We start from the raw sequence: 20,722 nt of genomic DNA on the forward strand, positions 1-20,722 counted from the left end.
TAATGAGAACATACATGAGAACATACAACAGTCCACCGCTTAACTTGAGACGTGCGGTCCTAAGGCCGCAACAGCGGGCGCATATGTGTTCCTCGGCCATAGTAACGCGTCTACGTGGTGTGCACACTAACGAGTTCCTCGATCGCCCTATCAGTTGTTTTCGCCGAACGCATATATGCGACGGTCATCTGCAAAGGGTTAAATGAACGCGCGACTGGGCCTATAACGGGCCCAAAACGTTAAGATCGAAGGTCAGAGATCGTCGCATCATATATCACCGTAGGATCGATCAACGTTCCAGGATCCAAGGCTTGGACGTACGTGCCAGAACGTCGGCTACGAATATCCGAGAACAAAGGGAAAGGAGGAAAGAGGAAAAATGCGACTGGACGAAAATACAGGCGTGGAAGAGCGAGAATGCGACGAGCCGAGTGGCACGCGACGCGTAACTTTCCATCGAAAAGTTTCCATGCATCTTCGAACGCCTACTTCGATTATCGCCGCTCGTTTCTCTCGTAATATACCATCCGACTCTTTCGCCGTCCGTAATTTTCGCACACTTTCGTAAACAGAGCCGGCACGCGTGCAGGCATCGCGGCGCCTGGAGGTAATCGGCGCGCGGTGATATATCACCGAGGCATCTCCCAGTGAAACGCGCGGCTAAATATTCCCACTTTCGCGCGTGTTCCTCGCGAGCATCATCGCGCGAGTCGTTAAGCATGCCGCGAAATGAGGTAATTTTCTACGCGATCGCCACCAGCCGCGAAACGGCGCGAAAACGCGTGACGGTCGCCACGCGCGTGGCAGTGTCTGCCGATCGGGAATCGATTAACCGGTACACCTCTGCCGATCGGACGCCGTGCAAATCCGACGCTCGATTACCTAACGATTAAATCCGGATTATCCGGCGAAATCGCGTTTCTCCGCTCTTACGCGCGACCTGCTAGATGCCGTATAGACGTATCCGCTGGTGAATGAAAACGCAGGCTGACACGCGGGACGTTTCGCTCGGGGCCGGACGAAAGTAAGAATCACGCGAGGCCACGGTGTATCCTTTTACACCGATCCGCGATGGAAAAATCTTCAACGGCCTCTCGCTTCCTAGAGGCTGTGTTTTCTCTGACGGAAACTCGGCACGGGCGGCCATTTCTCGTTCCCGAGGCGGTTCCATCCGGGTCGAGGAGGGTATAATCGGGCCCGGTGCTCCCCTCTCGATAAGGAAACGGGTGGACGCAGGTCTACCGGGCAGACCGCGAGGAGTCGAAATTCAGGACACACCGGAACGCGTTTACGCCTCGGCGTGAAAGTTTTAGGCGGCGCATCTGGCACGCTCTACGAGTGAAACCAGCCTCGACACGCGCGCGGGTTGATTGCTCGCGTTAATCGAACTTTATGCGCGGGATCGTTTTACCGTGCACACACGCTCGGCCGATATGAATGGCCGGTAAGGCATCGTTCGGCATCGATGGCTTCCACGGCAAGATGAAAAAGGAAGAGAGAGAGAGAGAGAGAGAGACGGGAGGTTGGTCACCGTTCGTCGATTTACCATGCGTGCCCGCCCGGATGCAATTCGTCCCGATAATTAACGATTTCCCTGGCTAAGCTGACACTTTTTATTCGATTGTAAATTCTGCGCGACCTCGCTTCGCACCGAGGATGTAGGTTCCGCGGAGGCCGCAAGAACAAGGACAACGTTCTCCGACTTGCCTACGAAGCCGAGCGATCGGCACGATCCTTCATACCGGTCCACCATGGTCTCTCCCTCCCGTCTTCTGCAATTCAGCTTTTCCGTCGCCATCCAATCTTCCACCCTTCGGCCTCGGGGGTTTAATTGCCCTGGAGAGTCCGCGAGGTGTGACGCCATACGTCGTAGAACTCGCGAAATTCTCCAGCAAAGTTTAAATCCGTCAGATATTTCTGAACTTCTAACGAGGTAACCGATTACGCGTATCGGATTGCCGGCCATTTTTACCGGCGAAACTTTTTCAAATAAATGGCCTCGAGTAACGCGATAACGGACCATCCTGTGGACGAGTTTCCTCGATCTCTGTCCTTTGGCAGGAGATAGCTCGCGCGTCCGATTTCTAGGAAGAGATCGGCGAGATTCTAGGACCGCGGGCGGATGCGGATGTTAGACACCAGGCTCGGATATCGAGATAAGAGTTAGAGACCATGAGAGTCAGAGGAGTAGCTCTCTTAGACGTCCGCGAAGGATACGCTTGTCGGCATCCGTTCGTCAGTCCAGAGCCAATTATAACGCTTATTTACGGGAGATACGTTATCTAACTCTACAATTCCCCGTGTCAAAGAAATAATTGCGAAGGATTCTAAATTTTACCTCGGAATATCTACCAGTTTCCGAGATATCAGCCAACGGCAATCGGTATCGCAAGGGTGCCAAGGATAGATAGTTGGCGTGTGTGGGGATCCGAACAAATTTCAGCCATCTTTAAGTTTAATATACGAGAGAAGATAAACGTGAAAGGTATCTCGCCTCTATGAGTAGTCTTCTCTCCGTGTCCTTATCTTCTAAACGAAAAGGTCGCCGACATCGAGGACTATTCCTGTCAATCGTGTTCGAGAGCAATTCTCCGAACGTATTTCGGCCCAAAACTAAGTAAACGATCATCGATACTTGGATGACAACGGATCCACTGAAACGTATCTCGACTGAAGCCTAAATAAGCCGGTCATCGACACCGAGGAAAGCGAGAATGCTTCCTACCTCGTGTCAAGAACCCTCGAAATCGTACGTTTCTTACGATATGTAACGAGTGAACTGCCCGTAGAACAATGTACAACCGGTTATGTACAAAAACTTCCTGGTTTATCGATAAGCCGTGTGTTGATCTTTGGAATGCTAATTCGAGATATCGAGCCGAGATAAGATAGCCGAGTTCCAATCGGTATGCAGTACGATGTCAATTTGAAAGATTCTCACGTCGATGGCGTGAGAGGAATCTATTTCGCGTCACCCTGCATCGAGATCTATCTTTGCTTCCAGGAACCATCCAGAGCTTATCAATTCTCGAAGCTGGGTTGAGTGACGCAATGGGTTGTCATAGAGCCTATAAAACCTTGCCGAAGGGTTCGACGACGCACCTCGTTTTGACAGTCCGCTGCCTGCACCACGCATCGTAGAAGACCTCGAGCCTCCGTTTATTTCATACCACTAAAAAATATAAACTACAATCAGAATCGCAGTCCACTCTGTGGGCGTGGATTCGAATCCCACTTCTGATCTGTAATAAAGATCAGGTTAATAGGATCGGATTAATCGGATTAATACAACTCCAAGTCTTCTACGATGCGTGATACAGACGGTGTGTGGTGGACTATCAAAAAGTGTCTCGTCGAACCCTTCAGCTAGGATTTTATAGACCTTAGACGACCCATTGCGTCGTGCCATTAACGATGATTCAAAAATGTCCGAGTTACTTTCAGGTACACGAGATCTCGAACGAAATTTAGGGGTAGTAAGTTGGTAGCGAATGGTACCTAAAGATCCCATCAAATTTCTCGTTTCACTGCTCGGTGTTAAATTAAACCACGGACGATCCCAAGTGTCGATAACTTGAACGCCATTATTTCACCACCGATCGCTCCGACGCTTATAATACAGCAATTTGCGATCGCTCTAACGAGACCAAACCGAGTTCCGTGCTAATCTACTATGCGGATCTGAATTTCGCGATTTCGCGATACGCTTTTATCTCTCGGAGTCGTGACATTGGCAGAATTTCGAGACAACGCCACCGAGATTTATACCTATTCGCTATCGATTTCTCCACGGCTGAGGAATTTCGTCGCGTTATTATGGACGCGGTCGGATAAAAATATCGTTTCGAGGTGGGATATTAGCGAAGAACGGGCCGTGTACTCGCGAGCGAAAAATGGCGGGAGACGCAAAAACGGTAATTTCCCGACGCCTGTTAATCATACCGAACAAGACACGCTCGAAGCCAGGCAAATCTCGCCTCGTTCGCGAACACCCACTACTAAAACTGCGCGACGAACACCGAGGCATTATCATATTCGCTTACGAGCCTCCTACACAGAGGCCAATAGACTTCCTCGTTGCGCTAAAATTACGGAACCACCGCGAGAGCCAATCATCTCGTTAACTTACGAACCGATCTAAGAAACCGGTCGAAGATCTCACTCAGGCCACGCGCGTTAATCGGGAAAATAAACACGAAATTTCTTGCGCGATCCTCGCAGATCCTCGGGTGTGTGTACCTTGCCGTAATAGGCGTAAGAGATTCGGCGAGACGCGAGTTTGCTGCATAAATTCGAGGTCGTCCGACGCGACGCTGAAGAGGAGGGAGAAAAGGGAAAAGAAAAAAGGGCAGAAAAATTGGGACGAATCGCGCGTCGTGGCGTGGAATTAATAAATTTTAATGGCCGACGCTGTTCGGACTTTCACGCGGATGAAGAGGGACCCCATTCGCTACGCGATCGCGAGTTAATGGCCGACAATGCCGAACGTCGTGAAATCTTTTTAATAGCGTGCATTCGTTTGTTCTCTCGCGTGGACACGCGGTTCCGATGGCCGACGCTGGTCTCGCGCTACCTTCCACAAGTGGTACCAGAGATACCAAAGGTGTAGCCAACGTCGGCAGAGAAATCTCCGACGAGGTCCCCGAGAAGTCCTCGCCTGCAGTCCACGCAGTGCTCGTATAGGTGGTCCACTGTCATCGTTCACTTTACGACTGTCGCATGCGTGTTTGCAAAATATGCAACTGGATGTAGAGTCAGTGAAAATGCTCGTTCCGATGTTTACAACTCGGAGAGATATCGTTGAGTCAGTGGAGAAGGTAATTAGCGTCCGCGTAATTCGATTAAACGAGCTCGTTGGGTCTGATTGCACGATGTCTGTACAAAATCTCCACACTTCGTGTCATTTTCTTACGTTCACGTCGAGATATCTCTTCGAAGATTTTCGTACGAGTTGAAAATTTTGGTCATTCAAACGTCTGATTTAAAGGAGAGGAATTTTTATAAGTGTTCATAAATCTCGCCTCTTCAAAGATGGAAGTCCGTCGCGTTATCGAGATGCAGCGAAATTAAACAGGAATATAGACGGAAATATCTGTACCATCGGTGCATTTCGATGAGCAAACGTCTGTTACAAATTGAAAGCAAAAATTTGATAGAATCGATGTTCTAAAATCTCGGTTATTCAAAGACGGAAACGTGGCACAGCTGTATCAACTGGCTTCTCGGGAGAGCAAATTTTGTACGAAATTTAATAAAAATATGCATCCCAAAATTTATGTAATCGCTGCATTTCGATGTGCAAACGTCTGTTATAAATTGAAAGCGGAAATTTGATATAGCTGATATTTGAAAATCTCGAAGATTTGATATTCAAAAATGGAGACTCCGCGTGATACAGCGGTATCGATATACTTCTCGGGAGAAGAATTTTTGCAGGAAATTTAATAAAAATTAGAATTGGAAAATTTATGTAATCGTCATAAATTAAAAGGGAAAATCGATAAGAAAATCGGTATTTAGCAGTCGCGACTTTTCGAAGACGAAGACCTACCGCGTTATATAATCGCCATTTTTATTAAACCCAAGATCTAACAACAGTATAGATCGAGAAGTTTCAGCGACCACTGTTATTTCAACGTCGAAACGTACAAATTAAAAGCGAGAAGTTAATAAATTCGACATTCGGTAATCAAGTCCGAGCGGTTGAGACGTCTCTTTCTCTCTTGACCCATAAATCCCCTGTGAATGGCTAAATTACCTAGAACGCGCGTAAACGCACACGCAGTAGCGGCATTCCGCTGAGTGGACAGGTGTGGAGAGATTGATCGGGACAGCGTTTATCCAAAACGATCGCGTCTACGCAAATTTCTCGCAGGTGTGAAAAGACCAAGGATCGTACTCGGAGGTGCAGCGATCCTGACCACCAGGGAAAAACGCCTCGTTACCGCTAATTAGTCAATTATCGAACGATCGCGAACAAAACACGGACAAACCGGCAACGAACCGCGATTAACTCTGGACAAACGTGAAAATTAATGCGTTTCGTTGTAATTAACGCGAAGCAACGTCGATCTCGTGCCGATTTCAGGAGTCGTCGGTTACAGACTCACAACACTCCTCGTTCTCCATCCCCGAAGTATCCATTTTTGCAATTCTAATCGCATATTATTCTAACATTTGCTTCTCTCAGCTGCGGGAAACAAATCGCCGTTTCGTGCAATTACAGCGAATAATGAGCCGCGTGCAAGCGTGAACGCCGGATTCGATTTGAACGAAAATCGGTGCTCGGTGTCGGTAAATCTCTATCTCTGTTTCAAGCAAATTGAATATTTATTATTCGCCGCGTTTTATTTCTCTTCCACGTGCATATCCATGGAAGCATTAAATTCGGAATGAACGATGGGATAATATTTGAACGAGGTACAACCGGGACGATGCGATCATCCGCAAATATTTTTCGCGATTAGTCGACGCGCGGAGAAGGATCGTTCTCGAGAATTACAAACATCTCGGCCGCGTTCGCGGTACTCTACGAGGCTCGTTTAAAAATACAGTTTTATAACCAGCACGTAGGCAGCGTTCGTAAAAATCCGAAGTAATCGCGAGAGACCGCAAACGCGAAACCCGAGTCCTGCTTTGGCTACCCGCGATCGCTCGAATTAAGCTTCCAGCGTGTAAGAGGTTCACCCCGGCAACCGTTCGAGTATTGCGCGTTCGAGAAAAGAAGGCATCGCGTGTTTACATTCTCACGGCTGATTAACTCCGCTCGCTATTGGTCGAAAACGGTGACGCAAAACGATCACCGTCGCCATGTTCGGCCAATAGCGGTCACTGTCTGTCATCGTGAGAGTGCCAGCGGAAATTATCAGCCGCGAGGATGTAAATACGTTGTGCCTCCTTTTCTCGAACGCGCTGTTACACGTTACACGGTTCGCGTATTACAACACTCGCCACTTAAGCGTTAGTGCGAGCACTCCGAGACGCAGGGAAGCTTGAGAAACGTGAAAAGGAAGATTCGAGTGGAAAGAGATTTAAAAATCGGAAATTCGAATGGCGAACAGAGAGAAATACGAGCTCACCTTGCTGCTTATGCGAGACACGAGAGTTTCGATGTGACACTGCCATTCCAAAGCTCGTAGAAACAGCAAATGCCATCGACGTTCGAGAGACCTGGCTATTCGTAAAGCCTGTGGCGGTTCCCGTTGTTCCTGTTGCTCCTGTTGCTTCTTTTCCTCCTGTCCTTCCTGCTGCTGCTGTTGCTGCTCCTGTTGCTGAGTAAATACCTTGTCGCCCAATTTCACGACCGAACTGACGATTCGACCATGCGCCTCTATATCTCGTTGGAGTACCTGAAATTAAGAGAGATTCGTTGCAAGCTTACCGGCTGTACGAACGTTTCGTAGATTTTATCGCGCGAAAAACGAGGAATTCGACTGGCACGGTGGCACAGATTTCGCATGAATGGGATACAGACGTTTGCCGGGTAACGAAGCGAAAACACCATAGCAATACGGTTCGTTATCGTAACGTAACGAGAGTCGTGTACCGTTTAAACGAAAGATCCTTTTACGCGGTTGTAAAACCGCGATCATTTAAATACTGTCGTTCAACGTTGAATTTCGACCGGGAATGACAGATGAGTATATAAATCAGATAACGTTAAGTGCCAAATTAGTATCATCCGCGGGTTTCGAAAGCGTGTAAAGTGTACAGCCGAATGTATGGTTATTAAGTGTACGAATATTCGAAAGTACCCGGAAGCCAACACGCAGATCGATTTATGGCCTTTAAATTACGTTTCGACCAGGTACCGTTATCGAAGCCGATCTTCCAAAAGTCTTGTTTCGCGCCGACCAATGGTAGATTAAGTTATGCATCTACAAGCACACGGTGCATAATAACGCTATTAAAGAGCACATTAAAGTTCGGGACGTATAAATCGTCGACGAAAAAATTAAAGGCTCCGGATAATTATTTCGGCGCCCCAGAATCGTCGAACACGTCACGACCCACCGCGTCGTCCTCGCGGTGAAACTCTTTGACACGTCCGAGATCCCTAGGATTCTGCCTTGCGAAACGATTCTCGCGATTGGCAGAAGAAGATGAAAAGAAAATTCGTTTAAATTCCAGAGAAATCGGCGACACGGAATCTCGAAACGCCTGACCTCCGAGTCTAAAGAGTCCAAGAACCGTGGACCTAGCCAGGGAACACGCGACAGGATCGTCGAATGCGCCACGGACCACCCTGAAATCGTGACACCAGCTGCGGACCACACCGGGGTCGCGGTACCTCCAGATGCCTGACCTCTGGATCATGGGATCCGCCTTGCACCATCGGAATCCAAACGCCTTGCACCATCGTGAGCCCGGGGAAATCGTCGAGGCACGTTCCATGACCCCAGGGTCCCTGAGATCGAGGTTCCCCATCCTCGGGGTGGCCCGCGGCTGGTTCCACGACCTCGAGGTCTCGCGACCCTGTGCCAGTCTCCCGTCGCTTCCTTCAGCTTTGAATTCCGAAGCTCGAAGACTATCGCTCGACAACCCTCTCGAAGCTCGTATTCCTAGGGATACGAGCCAGTGTGCCGTGAACCGTGAAGGTTTCCATGGCTGGATGAGCCTCGGTGGACCCTAGCGGTGGAGCTCGTGGTGCCTTCCACGATTCCGTGACCCAGTAAGTCGATCTTCCAGGCGTTCCAGCTAACACCTTGCGTTTTCCAGGTACCACGACGACGACTCGTGACGAATCTTAGGATGTCGCAGAGAAATCGGGATTGTTAACTGAATGACTCGACGCGCCGATCACTGGACAGGACACCTAATCTATCCAGAGTTTCCTGAACGATGACACGGTTTGTCCGGACTCGTCGAATTCCAATTATATTTGCATCCGGAAATATGGCGTACCCGATTCGGAAACCTACTTCGTTTCCAGGTATGTCGTAACGATTATACGAATCTAACACTTTGATCTTCTAGACTTTCGAGCTAACACCTTACGTGTTCCAGGTACCACGACTCGTGACGAATCCTAGAACGTCGCAGAGAAATCGGGATTCCAGGATCGGTATGGTGGTTCGCTAACCGAGTGGCTCGGCGCGTCGATCACTGAGGACAACTAATCTATCCATAGTTTCCTGAACGGTGACACGATTTGTCCGGACTCGTCGAATTCGAATTATATTTGCATCCGGAAACATGGCGTACCCGATTCGGACATCTACTTCGTTCCCAGGTATGTCGTAACGAGCATACGAATCTAGCACTTGCGATATCCCACTCGAGTGATACGAGGCTCGTCGCGGCCCACTGCAGACAGCCACACTTTCTCGCTTTTCAGTCCTGTCTTCGGTTTCCTCCTTTCTACGAACGCCAGGTGAAATTCATCAATTGGACGCTCGCAACGAAAGAAAAACGAATCGGGGCCGAATAGGCGGCGCACGAGAAGGAAAGCGATACGATGTTCGCGGGAATACATCGCAGCAGCGGGTTTCCTGCGCGTTCGAGCATCGCTCGAGCATGATTCCCAGTACGAGGGAAGCATAAAGTAGCATTACGATTTTCCTGCCCACGGCGGGATTGAAATTAGCGATAAGAGCAACAGCGAGGTCTCCGTTTCCTTTTTGCCTCCACTCCGCTTTCCTATTCCCTGCGTAATCATCGTCCGCGCATAATCAACCGGCGTTTTCCATCGAATTAGCCGCGCACGTTTCACGCGCCCGATATACTGTTAGAGCAGTCATTTTTGCGGGACACCGTAGAATTTTCGCCTCGCGAGATTTACTGTCGCACCGCGGCCTACCGAGTCCTCGTTTTCGCCATTTTGAGTACTATCCGCTCGCCCTGGCGGCCATCTTAGTGGCAACGAGCTGTACCGTAAATACAAAATTCGCTTTATCCGATCCAGGTCGTGGGATAATTCCCGTTTCTGTCTATTTTTCTTTCTTTTAATATATTTCTTTCTTTCTGCCCTCGTACCGATTGCTCTCAAAACAGATTGCATCGCTATCGCGCCGCCATTTTTACAGAACGCTGTAGAATTTTCGCTTTAAGAATCGCGTCTGTCGAGTCGCGGCCGATTAACACCTAGTTTCCGCCATTTTTAATACTATCCACTCGCCCCAGCGGCCATCTTAGTGGCAACGAGCTGTACGTAAATACGAAATTCGCTTTATCCGGTCCAGGTCGTGCGATAATTTCCGTTCCTTTCTCTTTTTCATTCTTTTAGTATATTTATCTCTTTCTTCCCTCGTACTGCCTGCTTTCAGAACAGATTGCATCGCTATCGCGCCGGATATCTCCCTTTTTTCTCGTCTCCTCTGCGGCTGAAAATAAATCACGGTTCAGGGCACCGCGAGACACGGACACTGTGTACGGTTCGGTGCAAAGGTTAAGCACACGCGTACAAAAGAAACCAGTTAAAAGCCTTTATTGCTTCCGCGAAGCAAGTCAAGCATTTCGACGTCGAGCTCGTTACGCCTCAACCAGTGGCACTTGGGCGAGCGACGCGTTCGCTCGAGGAAATCCTCCTACGTCTTCTCGGCTCGGCTCGGCTCGGCTCGGCTCGGCGAGGAAAGGCGTACGTGCGAATATACATCCTCGTATTGGATTACGCGATTTACGAGAAACTGGTTAGAACGAGACAGCGAGTGAAATCCGGTTAGGACGGACGAGGGTGTCGCGAGAGGGTTGGTCAAATGGTGGTAGGAAGTTGCGAACATGACAGCGAAAAATGGAAATAGCATTTATATTTCGCCGCGTATCTATGATTCCTAGATTTCGTACCGATTGTTCATGACCTCGTCGTGATATTCTATTATATCTTTATCGCTGTATCGTTTCACCGACACTCGACAGCTTTTAGCTTTACGACCGAGGCGAGTAACAATAACGTATCGTAATTTGCGTGTTCCTTAATCGAGTAGAAGAATGCTTATAGCGGTTAGCTCTGGTGAAATGTAAAACCGAGACGTTGCTGAAGAACCCCGTCTTCGTAATTCCGCTATTAGCATTCTCGTCGAAAAAGTAAATCGTAGAAAGTGGAATGCTTATGCCGCCTCTTAAATAATCTCCGGCGCGTTATCGCTGCGTATTAAAACTGCAACAAAATTAGCAGAGTATATTTAAACAAGGCTATCGTTACTTTCACATTCTTAACGGTCATAAGCATTAGTAAAGCACCGATTGTACGAAGTTGATTCAACGAACTCGATCTGCCGCACGAGCGTTATAAAATATCGCATAAAAATGCACACTTGTTAATTCCCAACACGAAAGTACCTCGGCAAACCTAATAACCATCGAACTTAACGACTGGTCAAAGACTCGTACTCGCTCGAATGGTGAAAAAAAGACATCAGCGGGTCTGACAAAGCTATCCGCTTTCCCATCTAACACGAATGCTCGCTGAAAGTTTACGCAACCTATCCCGGCAACACCGACCGATGCATCTCCAGTTATCCTGACACTTGCTCATCGCGAACCCCGTAACGAGCAAAATGCTTTAAAAACTCCCATCTACCGAGGCATCTCTATTATCAAACCGACGCCATCTCTGCTCGCTTTGCCTTCGCGTGCGAACACGAACCGTCTCCCCGACTCCACGGAGGAGATGCAACTTCGCTGTATATGAGTTGCATCTGAACTGCATCGGAGTTGCATCCGTGGCAAGAAGGATCTTGGAATCCTCCAGCCATTGTTCCATCGCTTCGACATCGTCCAGTCGATGTATCTGGACTGCCTTAACCGCGAAAATTCGCAGACACGGTCAAGGTGATCTGGTCGGATTTACAGAATTCGGAAGCGAAAAGCTCCCGCTGCGAGAACTCCGTCTATACCAGCGATTTATCTCTATTTAGAGGAACGGATAACTGCCGTCCGGGCAACAGAAGTTTCAGACAACGAGCAGGGGTTCGCTTAATCGGTCATCTCGAACTGAAATTTCGTTCCAGTAAATGGAGTTCAGATGAATGGAGGTCTAGCGTGATAGGTAGCGGAGAGAATCGGTGAACTCGTATTATATGAACCATTTGTTCGCGGACGGGTTCAGGTAAATGGAGCTCTACCGTATCTCCTCCTCTATTGTATCTGCAGAGCCCGGTGTCCGCGAAGCCGGGTAGCTGAAATCACCGGCGAACAAAGACGTCGTGCGTCCCGGCTCTATCCGCGGCTCGCATTAGCCCACTTTCTCCTATAGATTGCGTACGATTACGCGCGATTGTTCCACTTTATCCGTCCGCGGTACCCATCGACGTCGCGCGTTCCCTTCCGCCGCTCCGTCCACGCGTTTTTCGCAGCGACCACGTCTCATCCGCGAAGGAACAATGGCCACGGAAGGTACACGGGCTTATCCGATATCGAAGATCGGCGCGCAGATACGGCGTAATTGGTGTTTCGCGGTTAAGGTAGTCCGGTGACCGGACAGCGAGAGGCAATTTGAGGCGATTCGAAGAGTTTCGAGGCGTTTCAAGGTATTTAGATGCGTTTCGAAGTAATTGGAAACGATTCGAAACGTTGGGAGACATTTCGAAGTGTTTCGAAGCGTTTCAAAGCGTTTCAATGCATTTGGAGACGTTTCGAAGTATTTCCAAGCGTTTCACAGTGTTTCGAAGTGTTTCGAAGTGTTTCAAAGCATTTGGAGGTGTTTCGAAGTTTTTCGGGACGTATATATTTTCATGTACGCTTTAATACTAATCACAAAATTATATGAAAATTCTTTAAATTGCTAGTAATTTAAGGCAGTTTCGTTATTCGATACATAAATACGAATATGTTTTTAATGTAAAGTAGCTAAAAAATAAACTCCCACCGAGCTTTTGAGATGAGAATTAATCTTCTCGCGTTTTTACTTGTAGGGTCCAACGTTCACACCCTCGCCGCTAGATGGCAAACGGAGGTTCCAGGTTTCTCGCAAGTCCTCGGTGAGTCCTCGACTCGCATAAATATAAGTTCCTATCCTACCTAATTATCCCACAGCTAAGACAGGGCCTGTTAGAGTCTTACGTGGCAAGTCCACTAGCAGGCTCAAGACGAAAACCGCACGTTTTCTTTCTTTTTCGCGTTCTTCTACCTGCTACCTGTTACCTATCATAGCAACACGGCCATCAAGATACGAACTGGCAGTACCATAGGAACCACAAGACATCATAACCCCCCACCGAGGGGGGGACCCCCATGTACTTTTCGCGTGATACTTCGTTTTGAACAAAAATACAGAGGGAAAAAAAATAATTCTCTTAATTATTAATTTTATTATTAATAATAAATAAAGATTGTCGATAACAGATTGCTTGAAGCATAAAAATTCTTAATATAAATGCATCACGGAAATTAATATTCAAATAGCATAAATAAAGTTTATAAATCATTATTTTTATCGATAGTGACAAATTAATATTGTTGATAACAAATTGTTCACAGTGTACATCTATAATAAAAGTGAAAAAATTAATAAATTATCGGTTATTAAAACGGAAAAGTAATAAATAATGAAATCGGAAAAGTTCGAAAATTTCCGATAGGGATGGGGAGTTTGGCCGATCAGCGGCTATATAAAGGGCGACGCGACGCAGCATAACTTATTTGTCGGTTCGACTTCGGAAGTGTAACATCTAAATTTTCGTAGTGCGCGAGGGGTGCACTAGGATAGTGCCTGTCTGGCTTGCAAGGCCCCGCCGGACCCTCGTATCGACTCTGGAAATTTCACTGGCTCGGGGACTTTTCTTGGTTCACGTGTAAGTCTTGACGAGTATGGCAGTGGCTGGACATTGCCTAGGCCCGATCGGGAGGCTGCCGAGGCATGAAGTTGTCTTGTACACGAGTGTACGTCTTGTAGGCTAGTCGGTCTTTCGATTAATCGCGAACTCGTTCGGGCGCGATCGCGATTTTTAACTTGTTCGCGTGTTTTATATTTTATTCCCTATTTTTATGAGACATAGTATGTCCTTAGTGTTGCGACAATAACGTAGTAGTATTCCGAATCGAAATCCCCTTTGTAAGACACGAACTATAATAAAGTGTCAGTAGATTTTCACTTTAACTGCTTTCGCTCCAAGTTAGATTAGGATACCTTTGATACAGGTAGCGCCAGTAGGATGCGCCACTAGGGTGCATGTCGGGTCTCGATGCGTAGCCACCTCCACGTGGTGAGACCTGGTAATTGATATCGTTTTCCAAAGATTTTTCTTTGGAAAACGATATCAAGCTAAGAGCTACGCACAAAGTTTAAAATATTTTCTGTCGCCTGTAAATTTTCAATCTTCTCTTCGAACTTTGAAAATAAAGAGTTGGCAATATTTGATAAAGAGTAATATGTAAATGAAGAGGAATTCGGGTAAGTATTACAAGGTAAGTAGTATGATTAAGGTAAGTAAAAAATGTATTTTTTAAGCTTCAAACATGTAAAGCAATTAAATTTCCAGTAATGAAATTTCTTTAACTAGAGTTCTTGAAAAATAATGTCATTCACTAGAATTCTGTCATCGGGCGACCTCCTTTCGTGTTATGTTATCCTAATGTAAAATCGCAAAATCGGCAAAAAATTTCTCGTAGAAACTGTAAAAGTATTATCCAGAAAATTCTTGGAAATGACGTCATTTCTCGGAACTGCCTCGACGAGCGACCTCCTATCATGTCATGTTATCCTAGTACAAAGTGGCGAAATCGGCCGAAAAATTCTCCGCGAAGCAGCAAAAGTATTGTCCGAGAATTCTCGGAAATGACGTCATTTCTTGGAACTGCCTCGACGAGCGACCTCCTATCATGTCATGTTATCCTAGTACAAAGTGGCGAAATCGGCCGAAAAATTCTCCCCGAAGCAGCAAGAGTATTGTCCGAGAATTCTTGGAAATGACGTCATTTCTTGGAACTGCCTCGACGAGCGACCTCCTATCATGTCATGTTATCCTAGTACAAAGTGGCGAAATCGGCCGAAAAATTCTCCCCGAAGCAGCAAGAGTATTGTCCGAGAATTCTTGGAAATGACGTCATTTCTTGGAAGTGCCACGATGAGCGACCTCCTATCATGTCATGTTCTCCTGATACAAAGTCACGAAATCGGCCGAAAATTTTACGCCGAGGCGGCAGAAGCATTGTTCGAGAATTCTTGGAAATAACGTCATTTCTTGGAACTGTCTCGGCGAGCGATCTCCTATCATGTTATGTTATCCTAGTACAAAGTCGCGAAATCGGTCGAAAATTTTACAGCCGAGCTGCAAAGGTATTGTCCACAGAAGCGGGAAAAGTATTGACCACTCGCGGGAAAAGTATTGACCACTCGCGGGAAAAGTATTGACCACTCGCGGGAAAAGTATTGACCACTCGCGGGAAAAGTATTGACCACTCGCGGGAAAAGTATTGACCACGCGCGGGAAAAGTATTGACCAGTCGCGGGAAAAGTATTGACCGGTCGCGGGAAAAGTATTGACCACGCGCGGGAAAAGTATTGACCGGTCGCGGGAAAAGTATTGTCCTCGGAATTCTTGGAAATAATGTAATTTCTTGGAACTGTCTCGGCGTGCGATCTCCTATCATGTCATGTTCTCCTGATACAAAGTCGCGAAATTTGCCAGAAATGTTTCTTCGTGGCCGCAAAACTATGGTCTGAGAACTGGCACGGCGATAAACCTCCTTGCATGTTATGTTATCCTGATACAAAATCGCAAAATTCGTCAAAGCTTTCTCGCAGAAACTGCAAAAGTATTGTCCAAGAAATTCTTGGAAATGACGTCATTTCCAAGAATTCTATCAGTAGACGACCTCCTATCGTGTTATGTTCGCCTAGTAAAAAGTCGCAAAATTGGCAGAGGATTTCACGCCAACTCTACGAAATTTGTAGGCATAAAATTCTATAAGCGTATTAGCTCCTTTAATGTTATGTTTGCCTGATACAAAATTGCAAAAATTGACAGAGGGTTTCATGCCAACTCTACGTAATTTGTACGCCCGGAATTATTGAATGTACTCTGTCCGGAATGTAATCAATTTCTGTGTTTAATTTATAAACTTTTATATTTGCATCGCAAAGTTGGATCTTTGGACAAAATTCTTATTCAATTTTCGTACATAATTTCATGCTAATTATGTTTGTTATTAACAATTATTTGAACGTATGTGATTCGATAATAACGACATGCAGAATTTTTCTTTAAAATATCTAATTATCCACAAAACTAGATATAAAATATGATCAAAAATGACATGTGAACATGGCCAAGAATTTTCCTTTTATAATGTATGCATGTAATTCACAAATTAATTGCAAAAAGAGTAATAATTAGAGAGGAATCATTAACATGTTCGGCATCAATTCAAACACTCCGTGCATTAATCACTTATATTTAATTAAACAAGAAGAAACTTATTTTCATAATTATATCAGAAAATTCGTTAAAGGTGTGCCTTTATGATGCAGTTATAAAAGTTCACAAATCAATCTCACAAATTGAGTAATTTGTTAATTTTCCACTATCGAATGATTAATCAAGCGACACCGATCAAAGCCATGTATGATTTTTAATTGGAAACTCAAGAAAGGCAAAAGGAGCGCAGAGTGTGTGAAGGGTTCGTCGAGCACCTGGCTACGTGATAGACGAGAGCAGGAGATAAGTAGAAAACTACAGAGAAGCTACGATAGAATTTATAAATTTCTCAATTTCTGCGATTAATTTATGAACTTTTATAGTTGCATCGCGAAGCTGGATCTTTGACAGAATTCTTATTGAATTTTCGTACATAATTCTATGCTAATTAGTTTACTATTAATAATTATTTGAACGTGTGGGTGAGACGATAACAACGACCGGTAGAATTTTTCGTCAAAGTATCTAATTACCGACAAAACTTGATGTAAAATATGATTAAAAATGACATGCGAACATGCCCATGAATATTCTTTTGATAATGTATGCATGTAATTCACAAATTAATTGCATAGAGAATAGTGAAAAATATTAGTGAAAAACTGTTAGAATATTCGACATCAATTCAATCACTTTCGTGCAATAATTATTAATAATAAATTAATTAAGGAGAAATTAATATGCAAAATTATATTAGGAAATTCGTTGAAGGTGCACTTTTACGATGCAATTATAAAAGTTCACAAATTAATCTCAGAAATTAAGTAATTTATCAATTTTCTAATACCGACCGAAAGTTCGAAAGATAACAACGGTCAGTGCCATCTATGACTTTTTAGCGAAACCTTGTGTTTCGTTTGCACCATGGGCAATTTTTGTCTGGAAGTTACCGATTGCGCCATCTGTGATTTTTGACTGGAACACAAGCTTCTAGTCCAAAATAATAGATTACCGCGAGCAAAATACAAGTTTCCAATCAAAAATTATAGGAGGCGTAAACGGAACACAAGTTTCCAGCCCAAAGTCATAGATGGCACTGACCGTTGTTACCTTTCGAACTTTCAATCGGTATTAGAAAATTAATAAATTACTCGATTTCTGAGCTTAATTTGTGAACTTTTATAATTGCATCGTAAAGGCACACCTTTAACGAATTTCCTAATATAATTTTAGATATTAATTTCTCCTTAATTAATTAATTAATTAATTATTAGTAATTATTGCACGGAGTGATTGTACTGATACCACAAATGCTAATGATTAATGACTAATTGCTATCTTTTATGCAATTAATTTACGAATTACATGTACTCATTACAAAAACAATATTCATAAACGTGTTCAGACATCATTTTTGTTGATATGTCAATTCTAGTTTTGTCCATAATTAAATATTTCAACAAACAATCTTGTCGATTGTTATCAAATCACATACACGTGCAAATAATTATTAATAAGAAATTAATTAGCATTAAATTATGTACAAAAATTGCATAAGAATATTGCTCAAAGTTCCAGGTTTGCGTTACAGTTATAAAAGTTCGCGAATTAATCGTAGAAACTGCGCAGTTTGTTAGCTTTCACGACCGAAGCAGCTCTGTCCTCTTCTAACAGCTATCTATTCCTCTCCTTATCACGTATTCGACTACCTCGTCGCACATACTGCGCTCCTGCTACCTTTCTTCAGCTTCGAATCGAAACTCATACATTGCGCTGATCGATGTCGCTTGAGTCTTTATCCTTGTCTACCTTTATTGCAGGAATCAGTGCCGTATCAACGGGTTGCATTAGGCGTATATTAAATTTATTGATATTATCAATCCTTCGCTATCTCTACAACAACATAAACATTCTATAATTATACGTAAAAAATATTTTCTTTTAATTTTCACAAAGCTTACCTCCTCTAATGATACCTTTATTATTAATCAACATATTATTGATTGCTTCGAATTTCAAAATATACATTTCTTCAACTTCATCTTGTAAAAATTTCGTGTAAAAATGTTAATTATTATCGACGCAACAGCTGTCGGTGCGAAAGGTCTGCAGAAATTCGTGGGAAACGGGCGGACGTGTAATTTTTCACTGGATAGGCTAAACAAGAAATCATTCAATTTTTAAAAATTATAAAACAGTAATTTAGCTAAACTAATTTAATAACTAATTTAACTAACTGTTGCACGAAGACAGCCGAGGTTCGTCGTGGTGGACGCCTTCTCTCGGTATGTCTTACCCATCGAGATACCGAGCACACCTTGCAATAAAGAGCAGTTTCGTTTTATAAACACTTTATTACACCGGTTATTGCGATTTTGAATGCGACGTGTATGCGTTTTGACCAAGTCCCGTCCGAGTTTCGTTTTGCTTCTGCATGACTTCTGGTGCGTTGTCTTCGAGTTCTAATTTACGTCTTCCGGTGTGTTTCGAGTGAGTCTCGATGTACTGTGCGTTCGAGGAAAGAAAGCACAACGTGGTTGCATCCTCGGGGCTGATTAACTCCGCTGATTCTCCCCGGATCACACAGGCAGTGGCCACTATTGGTCGAAAATGGCGACCGATGATCTTCGTCACCACCTTCTGTCAACAGCGGTCACTGTCTGTGATCACGGGAGTGTGAGCGTTGTTAATCAGCCGCGAGGATGTAAACACGCTGTGCCTTCCTTTCTCGAACGCGCTATACGTCCGATGTGTTGTCTTCGAGTTTCAATTTACGACTGTCTCGTGTCGTCGTGTTCTGTCCGGTGTCTCCTCGAGTTTGTTTTCATTGGTTAAGAGTGGATTAGACGCGGGTGTTTTGAAAGAACTTTTGATCCAGAAAGCTTCCTGTCGGTACTGTTTCAGTCGTGGATATTGTGATTTATGAATAGACGTCTGTCGTTTCGGCGGGAAACTCGTCCGTTTCCGATGAAAACGAGCCTCGATACAGGGTTCTGTGACGTCTACTGAAAAATCGAAAGTAGAAGGTATCTCGTGATCTAGAAAGGTATACGAGCGATCTCTAATTCTCGATTCGTAATTACTCTAAGCACCCCATGACGGTGTAGTACTCCAAGAGAGTATTTATTTCCGCTACAACTTACACGGGGACTTTGACAGTTGAACAACGCAGCCGAGTATGTGCCAAATACTTTTACAGTGACAGTCCAAACCGAATACTAGCGCAAGAATGGTCATTTTGGGATTATTGCCAATATTTATATATCAATTAGAAAGTAACTGTGGATTATCTACAGAGGGGAAGGCTAAGAGAGGATGATGCAGGTGTGACGACAGTCCACACGAATCAGCGATAGATCTCCAAAGTCCAAGATGCAACCCTGTGATGGCAGCTAACACGATGACTATGACTAAAGCTCCAAACTCCGAAATACAACCCCTTTCGAACCGTCTAGGATAAGATAACAAGAATATATATATATGTGAGGAAACACGAATACTTATTCCGCTGTAAGTCGGTAACGTCCTGTTTTCATTTATCGACTAAGAATGTTTGCAAGTATGAGTGTGTGTGTGTGCGAGGATGAGCGTGAACGTGCGGTGCGAGCTGTTGTGGTTTTAGTTCCCAATAACACCTAGAAGAACAAACATCGTGTGTATAGAATATAAAGTAAAACTGTGTAGTTAGTAAGCAAAAACCTATATAAAATCCTATCAATACATACTGTGGTATCGCAGGATGAGTGGGTGAAGCATGTTACCTAGAGTGCCTGCGAAAGGACGGATGACCGTGCGCTAGTATCGTGTGGACGGGATGTTTATGAATGCATCGGATGAAAGTGAAGAGTGTCTCTCGGAATGCGTTTGAGCGTTTGGGCTACGTGACCCGCTGAGGGTAAGATTGCAAGGGGTGCGTGGGAGAGTGTGATTGGGAAAGAGAGAATAGGTATGAAAGAGGATAGAATGTATGGTTTTAAATAGGGATGCAAGGGCGTGAGTATCGAGTATGTCGTAGTACGGTGTAGTATGTTAGAGTACGCAGTAGAATTATTAGAGAGAGAGAGTTGTGAAGAATTGTGTTGTTAGTTATAATCGTGTTATTAGTTGTAGTCGTAAAAGTTTAGTTCATAGATATCTATATTCGTAATCTCTTTACCGTCGCCGCACATTGTATATTATATTTTATGGTTAATAAATAATTTTATATATTATTAAACAACCACCCTATCTCTACAATATATATATATACCGACCCCAAAAACCGAATAAAGTTAGGTTTGCTCCAACTCTATACCTAGTGCATTCTTCATCGCTGCAAGTTAGTCCCGTGACACAGGAAAGGTCGGGGTTGAAGCGAGCAACAGGGTGATAAGGATGAGTAAAGGATGAAAGGAAGAAAATTAGCGGGTTCGGAGTTTATCTAATGT

The 20,722-nt window shown here is 44.7% G+C and overlaps 1 protein-coding gene across 3 annotated transcripts in view; it reads right to left on the reverse strand.

The window, feature by feature from the left end:
- LOC108545687 (uncharacterized) overlaps positions 1-20,722 on the reverse strand; it is a 159,639-nt gene that overhangs the window by 75,440 nt on the left and 63,477 nt on the right. For all 3 annotated transcript variants that reach the window (XR_001890099.1, XM_017897439.1, XM_017897438.1), the window contains exon 7: positions 7,080-7,349. Coding sequence is in view for 2 of the 3 variants with exons in the window: in XM_017897439.1 (XP_017752928.1) it covers positions 7,080-7,349 (270 nt within the window). In the remaining variant the exon portion in view is untranslated. The remainder of the gene's footprint in view (positions 1-7,079; positions 7,350-20,722) is intronic.

The sequence above is a fragment of the Eufriesea mexicana genome, unplaced genomic scaffold (genome assembly GCF_001483705.2).
Source record: "Eufriesea mexicana isolate 0111107269 unplaced genomic scaffold, ASM148370v2 scaffold492, whole genome shotgun sequence".
Lineage (NCBI taxonomy): Eukaryota > Metazoa > Arthropoda > Insecta > Hymenoptera > Apidae > Eufriesea > Eufriesea mexicana.